Below are 10,342 nucleotides of genomic sequence, written 5' to 3'. Positions count from 1 at the left end.
GTGGGAGAGGAAAGAGCAACTGGGGAACGCTGAGGTGAAGAGATGGGCACTCACGGGACCTTGGAGAGAGACATTTTGGCTGGAAACTGTGGCTGGCAGGATGGAAATGTCTCTCTCAGCAGGAATATTCCCCAGGGACCAGGGGCTCCCGCAACCCCACAATCTGACCCCAAGACTGCTGTCTATCCCTGAGACGTGCCCCTTCCCCACCACCATGTCTTTGTGCTCTGCTCCTCCCAATCAGCCTCAGGGAGACACCCCAACATCGGGCCAGGCAAGCACCAGCTCTGGCTCAAACCCCTAAAGGCTTTTAATAAGAACAAATGTGGAGGCACGATGCAAAAACAGGGGAACAAATATAGAGGAAATGCCCGGCTGGTTGTGCTGCCCGTGGGAAAAGGGAGATGGTTCCCTGGTGCTCACGGCTCTCCCAGCTGCACAGACCTCTCCTCCCTCCTGGCTGCACCCAGCTGCATGGCAGGGACGGGCTCTCCTGGCGCGGGGCTCAGGGACTGTTGTGCACTGAGCTCCGGTGGCACAGCCTGTGTGTCCTCAGGGGGATGTGCCAGAGACACCTCTTCAGCATCGTCATAGCCTGCGCTCTCTGGGGACAGGGACCAGGCATCTCCCTCAGCTCCAGGGGCCCCAGCACGTCTCTGGGAGCACAGCTTTGCCCCTGCAAGCAGCAAGGCAGCCATTGCACGTTCTCCCCATGGGGTGCCCCTCCTGCTCTGTACATCACCTTCCTCCCTTCTCCTCACCAGTCCTGAGACGTTCAGCTCCCTCTCCCACCCCCGGGCCCCCAAGGAAAATTCCTGGGCCACAATCCCTCATCCCAAAATTTTGGGCCTTTCAGTACAACGATTCATCCGGCACCAGGGATGGCAGCCCAGGATCCGGCAGCGCTCTCTTTCCCTCTCACCTCCAGGTGCATCCCTGGGTCCTGCTGCCTCCTCTGGTGCCCTGCCCATTTCCCAGTCTCCCTGCCCAGGGGCACGATCCTCCCCAGGCTCAGAAACCTCCCTGGCATCATCATAGCCATCCGCTGGGTCACCTCCGGGCAGGACAGGGACATCTGAAAGGAGAGGGGAGCTGGTGACAGGGAGAAGATACATTTGCAGAGCAGAGGATGGAAGGATGCACAGGGACATGGGGCTCAGACACCGGTGTTGGCAGCACCACAGGAGACAGCCCCCATGTCCTCCCCAACTCCCACAGAGACACTCAGTGACACCGCTGTTCTTCCCATGTCTGCAGGGAGGAGAGATCCACTCCTTCCCGCACCCTATTACCTGCTGCTGATCCCGGACCATCCTCCTCCTTGCTGTCCCCAGGGTAGGGCTGCAGCTTGGTCAGGGACCCCTCTGAAGAGAAGCCTGGAGAGAGGCGCAGCGGCTGTTAGGGGAGTGCGCTCTGCTGACCAGGCTTGTGGTCAGTGCTGCTGGGGATGGGGCACCCACAGAGGCAGGGCTGAGTGGGGAAAGGGCTCAGGACTCACCCTGCTCCCCTGGGACAAACCCTGTCTCAAAGGGGCTCCCAGAGCTGCCCCGGGACAGCCCCTTCCCTCCCCCCTCAGGTGTCCCAGAGGGGTGCAGGGACAGGCAGAGAGGGGCTGTCCCCAGCTGGGACGGGAAGAACTGGTGGGGAGGAAGCTCCTCTCTTGGGCCCAGGACCTGGCTGCTCTCCCCACAGCCCCCACAGCCCCAGCACTGCAGGGACCATGGGCCAGGGGACTGCAGGGGGTCAGCCGTGGGTGGGAAGTGAGGGGGAAGAGCCTGGCAGATGTGCCCCCCGGGAGGAACCCACACCCACCTGAGCCACTGAACCTCGCCTGCTTCTCCCACGCCGGGCTGTAACCGATCTCCTCATACACGGCCTCAGGGAAGGGCTCCCAAGCTCTCCCAGAGCCTGTGGACAGCAGCAGGGCTGGCCCAGGAACAGGCAGAGATGGGACAGGATCCCACTCTGCTCCCCCAGCTTTGGTCCCCTGAGGCAGCAAAAGGCTATTGCCATAGGACAGCCCTGCTGTGCTGTCTGGTCACCGCTACCACTTCCTCAGTGAGGGCAATGTCCCCATGGACATAGTCTGGGGCAGCGACACAATCGCACTGTTCCCTCAGAAACAGCCCCTGTGCCCCTCTGGCCCCTGGGTCAGCTCCCTCATGCTGAGCTTGGAGCAGCTCCCGCCTTCCCTCTTCCCCTGGAGCTGCCCCCTCTCTGCCCCATGGATCCTGGGGGGAGGTCAGGGCTGGACAGAGGAACAGCCTGGGGGCCTGAAACCATGGGGATCGACCCTGCTGCCCTGCGTTCCTCCGGGCATCTCCCCTGCCCCACAGCCCCCTCCACAGCTGCCCACAGCGCTGCCAGTGTGATGTCCTCCTCTGTCTCCCCTCTGCTCCCATCTCCTTCACCCCAGCTCTGCCATTTCTGTCCTCAACCCATTCCTAATTCCCCCCATGTCTGGACTCTCTCTGCCCCTTGCTGCTGGTGGCCCATGGTCAGGCAGTCAAGGAGGCGGTGCATGGGAATGAAGGCAGCACACACCCTTATCCCCCCAGCTCTGCCTGTGCCACTCACTCACACCTCACAGCACCCCTGGCCTTGCCAGGAGGCACCTTTCCCCGCCACCCACCTCCGCGCCCAGCCCTGGCGCTTCGCACTTGCCCAGCCAGGAGGGCCAGGAGAAGGCAGAGAAGGGCCCCCAGGATGATGCAGATGATGACGGGCAATGAGACTCTCCCGCTGACGGTCGGACGGCCCCGGGTGGGATCTGCATGGCAGGAGCACAAAAAGGGCAGCACCAGGCCTGGGAGAGGTGGGGGGCTGGGACACCCCAGTCCTGACCCCATTACACCAGGGGTAGATGACCCCAGGAGTGAGTGATGAGGAAGATCCCACCCTGATGGGGAAATGTCAGCCCTCCCCAATGCCCCCACCCCACTGCTATCCCAGTGCCTGGAGTTTCACATTCCGGCAAGGAGCCCCTTCCCTCTCGCCATGGGTCACAGCTGGCCCTGAGAAGACACAGTACCATCGGGGAGGACAGGTTACCTGGTCGGGGGGTTGGTGCTGCTGTCGTGGGTGCAGCTGTAGAAGAGGAGAAGGAGAGCTGGGCTGAGAGGGTGGGTGTGCAGGTACCAGGGAGCTTCCTCTCTCACACGTCATCTGTGTGTATGTGCATGTATCCCTGACACAGCCCACCCAAATTGCCCCTCCTGCAAAACTGGTCAGGGTGGCCAGGACAGAGCCCAGGGCCCTGCTCTGGCTATTGGGCAGCATGGCACAGGTAGCCCAGGAGATGCCCCTGGGGGCTGCAGGGCCCTGCAGGCAGAAGCCAGAGGACATCCAGCCCCACAGAGGCTGCTGCCCACTTGGCACCAGGCTCCCAGGCTCCACAAGGACGGCCTTGCTCTCAGGAGCTCTGCCAAGAGCTCCAGCAAGGGTCCCAGCCCTGCCGCTCACCTGAGCAGTGCACGGCAGCATCCTCCTTGTGCCGGCAGGCACCGCTGTCCCCAGGCCGAGCCCAGCAGTCCTGCAGAGATGGCTCTGTCCCCCGGCACTCCACCTGCTCCAGCCAGATGGGGCCCGTCCCCTCCCCAAACGCAGCCTCGTCCAGGGCAGACACCGCGGGGCCACAGCCCAGCTGCCTGCAGGCCACCTCGGCATCCCGCATGTCCCAGGAGTCGTCGCACACCGTCCCCCAGGAGCCGCGGTGCCAGACCTCCACTCTGCCCGAGCACCCACTCTCGCCTCCCACGGCACGAATCTTCTCCCTGTCTGGAGAAGGCAGAGACCTCCCAGGGCACCGGGACAGCAGGCAGAGCCCTGCCAGGCCAGAGGGGCATGCAGAGGAGCAGCTACCTGTGCAGCTCGTGGAGTTTGGGCACACGGTCCCCAGGGCCGGGGGTGTTTCTGGCCGTCTCCCTGCAGAAGGAAATGCTGCGGTGAAGGGGCTGCTGAAGGGGGTCGTGCAGCAGAGCGTGGGGCTGAGCTCTGCTCACGCCTCCCCGTGCCGCCTCGCTCATGGCAGCAGCTGAACCCCAGTCCTTCAGGGGACACGCACGGCAATGTGGGGGACCCTGACTGCTCAGCCCCAGAGGGACCCTGGTTCACAGAGCAGCAGGAGGGTGTCCATGGAGGGGACGCTCCTTGGAGCCCTGGCTGGTCTCTTCTGAGACCTTGCCTGCAGACACCTCTGCCTCCCCCGGGCGCTGCTGGGAGCCTGCATGACAACTCCAGGGGAATGTGTGGGGCTCTGAGAGCTGAAGTCCCATTTGTGCCACCACAAGCAGCAGGGTCTGGCACGTAAAGTAAAAGCCCCTGAGGGCCCTGTCTCTGCGCTTGACTGTGCCCAGCAGGGAGCAGGAGCTGGGGGGATGCTGGTGCCCGGGGAGCTCCGAATTACCATTGCAGGTGATGTGGGTCTCGTCTCGCAGGTCATCACACGACTGTGGGTCCCAGGGAGCAGAAGGACACTGCCAGAAGGAGCTGTTTCTCTCCCCACACTCCACGCGATCCAGCCAGGTGGGGCCAGACACCCTACCATAGGGCAGGCGTGTCTCCAGCGTCCCTCCATCCCCACAGCCCAGCTCCTTGCATGCCAGCGACACCGTTTGGGGAGTCATTGAGTTGGAGCAAACGGTCCCCCATGTGCCATTGTAGAACACCTGCAGGCGCCCGGAGCAGTTGGTGCTGTTGTGCAGCCTCAGGGCCATGAAATCTGGGAGGAAAGACCCCAGAGGGGAACAGGCTGCTCTGGGGCTATGGGAGCAGAGAAGCCTCTTCACCCCCCAGGCCCTCAGCCAGGCAGAGGCACGGCCAGCAAGTCACCCTTTTGCTGGGGCAGAGAGAAGTCCCTCACGGACAGACACCCATGCCCTCCCCGCTAAGCCTTGGGGACAGCTCAGCTTACAAGGGGCCCCCAGTGGGACCGAGGGGGTTTGTGCATGGGTGTCCCCAGGACAGGCTCAGGCAGGGGCTCAGAGGCAGCCAGGGACAGCCTCGGCCGTTGCTGGATCTCCCCTCGTCCCGGCCTCCCCGGGCACTGGGCTCCCACCACAGCTCCCAGCACAGACCTGAGCAGACGACTCCTGCGTCCTCTTTGTGCCCGCAGTCGTGCTGCCCCCAGGACCCTGCTGGGCAGTCCCAGAGAGCAGCTTCGGCCCCGGAGCAGTTCACGCTCTCCAGCCATATCTGACCGGAGCCTTCCCCAAACCGAGCGGAGCCAACCGCCTCCACCGCCCCTCCGCAGCCCAGCTGCTGGCAAACGACGGCGGCATCAGACAGGTCCCAGCCGTCATCGCAGACAGTCCCCCAGCTGCCCTGGTGGTAGATCTCCACTCTGCCAGCACAGCGCCCGGGCCCGTTCACCAGCCGAACCTGCCGGCTCCCTGCAGCAGGAAGAAACCCCAGCTGCCATGAGGGGGCGGCTGCCCACCCAGCCCAGAGCCTGGGGGGGCCTGTGCAGTGCCACTCACCCCAGCAAACGACCCCCACGTCCTCTGCAATCCCTGCTGCCAGCGCGCTCTCAGGCACGGAGGTGTTGCAGAGGGTCAGGTTGGCCTCGTGCCCTGCGCACCGGACCCCTCGCAGCCCCACGGGACCCGTCCCTCTCTGAGGCTTCGGGGGGTTGTAGGCTCTCTCTGCCTCTCCGCACCGCAGCTGCCGGCACACCACGCTGGCCTCCTGCATGTCCCACTGCTCATCCAGGACTCGGCCCCACGTCCCGCGCTGCAAGATCTCCACTCGCCCGTCGCACCGGCTCCCTCCACCCACCAGCCGCAGGGATGTGGAGCTGCCTGGGCCTGGGGAGAGCAGCCATGCCCCAGCCCTCAGCACCACCAGACAGCCCACAAACCTGCAGCACCTCTCCAGGCTCTCCAACCCTCACAACCCCCTGCAGCTCACCCGCCTGCCCCCAGCCCTCTGCGGTCAGCTTCAGGAGCAGCTTTCCACAGGCTTGGTTCCCCAGTCCCTGAGCCTTCCTGAGCAAGACACTCTCTTGGCTCTTGGTGGGGCAGAGCCACCCAACACGTCCCTGCTGAGGCAGATGGGGCAGCTCCCGCAGGAGGGAGCAGCAGCCGGCGGTGGCCTGGGGACAGGCAGCCCCAGGACAAGCCTTGCCCCACCTCAGCGCTGCCATTGGCACTGCTGAGCCATGGGGCAGAGCACCCACGCCTCTGCCCCTCTGCATCCCTGGGCATCTGGGCCTGGGAGCCTGTGTCCCTGGCAGGGAGCAGAGCAAGGGGGGCCTTCCCGATCAAACAGGACAGGACTGGGACTTGTGCTGACCAGAAGCGAGGGCAAAGCCCAGCCCTGCTCTGTAGTTCACACCCAGGCCTGCTGCTGGGGGCACCTGGGCAGCCCCCACGGGTGTGGGATTGGGCTCTGTGGGGGTCTCTGTGGGGCTGGGACAGAGCTGTGTGCAGCCAGAGGGATGGAGCTGAAGCCAGGATTTCTGAAGGGAGAAATGCAGGCCGGTGCTGCCATGGGGTCCCTCGCTTTGGGTGGCCATGTCACACCCAAGGGACAAATGGAGTTAACACAGCGCTGTCCCAGCACTCACCTGAGCAAATGACAGCAGCATCGTTCTCATGGGAGCATGGTGAGGCCCCCAGGGCGGTCACTGGGCACTGTCCCAGGTGGGCTTCAGTCCCATCACAGTGGAATGAGTCTCTCCAGACAGGTCCCGTGCCTCTCCCAAAATGCCCTCCTCTGGGAATGGACTCAGCAAACCCGCAGTCGAGGTGACGACAGAGAACGTGGGCATCCGAGAGATCCCAGTGGGAGGCACAGAGGGTGCCCCAGGTCCCCAGCACCTGGACCTCCACCCTCCCCTCACACGCCGTGCTGCCGTTCACCAGCCTGAACCCTGTGTCATCAGGAACAGGGAAGAATGAGAGAGGGTGGACTTGTACTCTCGCTTAGTTGGCAGAACGCCTGCCTTTCTCCTCTTTCTGCCTGATTTTAAGGCTGCAGACAACCCCATCACCCCTTCTGTCCTCACACCCAGCACAGCATGGCACTGTCCCTGCCCTGCTCCCCTTGGCCCCAGCACACCCCCAGATATGGAACACCCCACCCCGAGTCCTTACGTGTACAGGTGACACCAGCGGCGTTCGTGCGGGTGCAGGGCTGGTCTCGGGGGGATCCCCTGGGGCAGGAGAAGAGGAAGGATTCATTCCCCACACACTGCAGCTCTCTGTCCCACATGGCACCAACGCCTTCTCCAAAGTGAGCTGCCCTGGGCACAGGCAGGGCTGCACCACACTGCAACTCCCTGCAGACCACGTCGGCAGCTTTGGGACCAAAGTCTGAGTCACAGACAGGTTTCCACTGGTTCCCATCGCGGATCTCCACGCGTCCTGAGCAGGGGCTCTCCCCTCCGACCAGCCGGACAAATCCTGGAGCAAGCAAAGTCCCCAGAGAGTTCCCAGAGCCCTCTGGCAGTTACATGCCCACGTCCCACCTGGTCTGCAAGGTGGCCACAGGCACAGAGCCCCACGACCCTCCCAGCAGCTCCCAGTGGCTGCTGATGGCTCAAACACACCAGGGACACCCTGCCACTCCTCAGACATCAGCACAGCACTTGTGGCCTTGCTTCTCTCCCAAACCCCCAGCCGTAGGCACTGCTCAGACAAACTGCTGCCATTTTGGAGACCCTGGGCTTCCTGGCAGCGCTCCGAGCACTTGGGGCCCAGGGAGACTGGCCAAGGCACTGTTGGCTGCTGCAGCCTGATCTGCCCACTGAGCTCAGGGCCTGGCTGAGGAACCCTTGGAATCGCTAGAAACACACCCTTCTCTCAGGGCAGTCTCAGGCTGTTGGGGCACTGCTGTTAGATGGGCCATTTCACGGGGTACAGCTATGGCACAGCTCTAGGTATAGTGGGTGTCTGTGCCAGCCCCCCACTCTGGCACCTGCCCGGGGAGGGGGTCCTCAGCCAGGGCCAGAGTGCACTGCCAGGCACGCACATCCCCACCAACGGCCAGGCAGAGGGCAGGAGAGCGGGCAGAGGGGCAGCCCTGCGCTGACACGAGCTCCCCGTGCAAGGACAGGCACCGAGGACAGTGCAAGGGCTGGCAAAGCCCCTGTGGCACAGGGCAGCCGGGGCTGGGGTAGGCAGGAGAGGCTGGGTAGCGGGTCAGCACTGACAGCACGGGGCCATGTCCACGTGGGCTGGCTCTCGCGGGGTGACCCTGGGAGAGGAATGGGGTGCTGTGTGCCCCTCTGCTCCTCTGCCCAAGGCCAGCGCTTTCCCCTGCTGAGCAGCCCCTTTGCTTAGGCCGAGGGACTCATGCCTGCCAGGAGGCACAGCCCAAAGGTCCCCAGCCACTCTGCACCCTTCCCTGGAGATGTGGGTGGCCGCATGAGCAGCTCTCGGTGCCTCTGGCATGGGGGGACCTGGCCCCTGGCAATGCCAGACAGGTCCTGGCTGAATGGGAGGAGAAAGATGGACACCAACAGACACCAAGGGGCAGGGAGGGGGTTTCACCTGAGCCCCAGGCACCAATGGAGTCTGGGCTGAGCCCCCTCAGGGACCAGGAAGGGTGTGCGCACCCAGGGTGGGCTCTCACGGGGCTTTCCTCAGGCACTGGCAGAAGCAGCAACATATGTCCCAGCTCAGCAGTGCGACCGGCCACACTGGGCCCTGATCTGGTGTCTGCTCATTTCTTCCTGAGGGCACAGCCAGTTCCCTCCCTGCATCCTGGCCTCAAAGGTGGGGGATGGGCTGACCCCTTACCTGAACACGTCACTCCAGCATCCTCACCGTGACCACAGTTGCTTTGACCCCATCCACTGTGTGTGCAGTCAGACAGGGCAGACTCGGTGCCACCACAGCCAACATCATCCATCCAAATGGGGCCAGATCCTGGCCCAAAGTGTGCGTACTGAGGAGCTTCAACAGCAGACCCACAGCCCAGCTGCTTACAAACCACTGCAGCATCGGTCATGTCCCAGGAGTCATCACACACGGTCCCCCACTGGCCCTGGTGTTTCACCTCCACTCTCCCAGCACAGCGCCCGCCGCCAGCCTCCAGCCTCACCTCCACAGCCCCTTCAAACACCAAAACACGGGACCGGTCAGGAGAGGGCCGAGCCCCAGACTGCAGGTCTGGGAGTCGAGTCACAGCACCAGGCTGGGAGCCCTCTCCCCCCTGAGCTGTCCCTGGGGAAGTGTGGGGGTCCCTCCTCTCCCCATGGGCTGTGCAGGCTGCGGGTGCCAACCCCGGCCCTGCTGGGCCATTCACTGCCCCACAGCCCTCGGCACCTCCTCCCACTCCAACAGCCCCCTGCCCATGCCCACCCACACACCGTGCCTCCAGGCCCTGCACAGGGCACCGTCTCCTCCCCAGCCAAGCACACCCTGGAAAGCCCCATGCCCCCAGGCCCGCAGCTTCCCCTGCCCACCACCTGCCCTGCCACCACCCAAACCCACACCACCCCCAGGGCTTCCCATGTCCTCAGGGAGCACTGAGATGATCCCAAGGGTCCCCCTAACCCACATCCCCTCCTTGTGCCAGGCATCAGCCCAACACCTGTGCTTGGCCGGAGCCCCCAGGAAGGAAACTTCTCTGCCACCTGTGGGTGCACACAGCCCAGTCCCCTTCTCTCTGTGGGGCATGAACTGCCTTCCTTGGGTCGGGGTTCCCCTGCACCCTGGGGCAGGGAGCAGCACACAAACCCTCCAGGGCACCCTGGAGATTGGCTGTGACCGGGTGATCGCTGAGTGCTGCCATCACCACCTGGGCCACTGCCAGCCTCAGGGGCACAGACCTGGGGAACAAGGGGTCCCAAAAGGGTCACCCAGGATGGGGGTGTCCATAAATGCAGGCAGGCACAGGCTGCCTTAAACACAGAGAGGCAGAGGGAAAGGCAGAAGGTCCATGGACCTGAGCACCTTCTGACCCTTGTCTGAGCGGAGCCTGGAAAGAAACCCCATTCCCAAAGGGATCCCGATGACCCTGCTGGTACCCGCTGGCCCTGGGCTGTGAGACAAGGGAACTGGCACTTACCCCTGCACAGCTGCACCCAGAGGAGCAGCCACAGCACCCGAGGGGACAGGACTGCCTCCATCCCCATCCTGAGCCTCCTGCCCTGCTGGCACAGCCCTGCTGCGCCCCACTCCCTGCCACGGCTCCTGGGGACTCACGGGGACAACGACGATGGGAGGGTAATATATCTCTGCAGATGCCGACCCAGCTGCAGGAGGAGCCAATCAAAGCAGCAGCACCTTTTGAGACATTATCGGGAGCTATCTCCCCTCCGACACAGCCCAGCCCTCCAATGAACTTCTCCAGCGCCGTTCATGACCATATATGAAGGACATATATGTCCCGCTGC

At 63.8% G+C, this 10,342-nt stretch overlaps 1 protein-coding gene across 9 annotated transcripts; it reads right to left on the bottom strand.

Moving 5' to 3' along the window:
- Positions 1 to 342: 342 nt before the first annotated feature.
- Positions 343 to 10,131, bottom strand: LOC148051223 (antigen WC1.1-like). 9 transcript variants are annotated; one of them, XM_087738267.1, is made up of 15 exons: positions 10,015 to 10,131; positions 8,742 to 9,056; positions 7,095 to 7,403; positions 6,566 to 6,871; positions 5,478 to 5,804; positions 5,076 to 5,390; positions 4,406 to 4,720; positions 3,862 to 3,924; positions 3,463 to 3,777; positions 3,052 to 3,087; positions 2,633 to 2,770; positions 1,813 to 1,926; positions 1,293 to 1,376; positions 923 to 1,075; positions 343 to 676 (listed from the first exon to the last, which is right to left on the bottom strand). In XM_087738267.1, exons 1-15 carry the CDS (start codon positions 10,079 to 10,081, stop codon positions 420 to 422), a joined length of 3,114 nt encoding a protein of 1,037 aa, XP_087594393.1. In that variant the 5' UTR covers positions 10,082 to 10,131; the 3' UTR covers positions 343 to 419. The 9 variants fall into 9 exon arrangements, 6 of the variants coding, with proteins under 6 accessions (XP_087594393.1, XP_087594394.1, XP_087594395.1 ...); XM_087738268.1 differs by having other exon boundaries at positions 1,813 to 1,908; XM_087738269.1 differs by having other exon boundaries at positions 343 to 604; positions 1,813 to 1,908.
- Between the last annotated feature and the right edge of the window lie 211 nt (positions 10,132 to 10,342).

This window comes from Nipponia nippon, unplaced genomic scaffold (genome assembly GCF_047370975.1).
Source record: "Nipponia nippon isolate SJK-2023a ecotype South Korea unplaced genomic scaffold, ASM4737097v1 scaffold_63, whole genome shotgun sequence".
Classification (NCBI taxonomy): domain Eukaryota; kingdom Metazoa; phylum Chordata; class Aves; order Pelecaniformes; family Threskiornithidae; genus Nipponia; species Nipponia nippon.
Note: the sequence above shows the minus strand (reverse complement) of the source record. Positions and strands in the feature narration are given on the sequence as shown.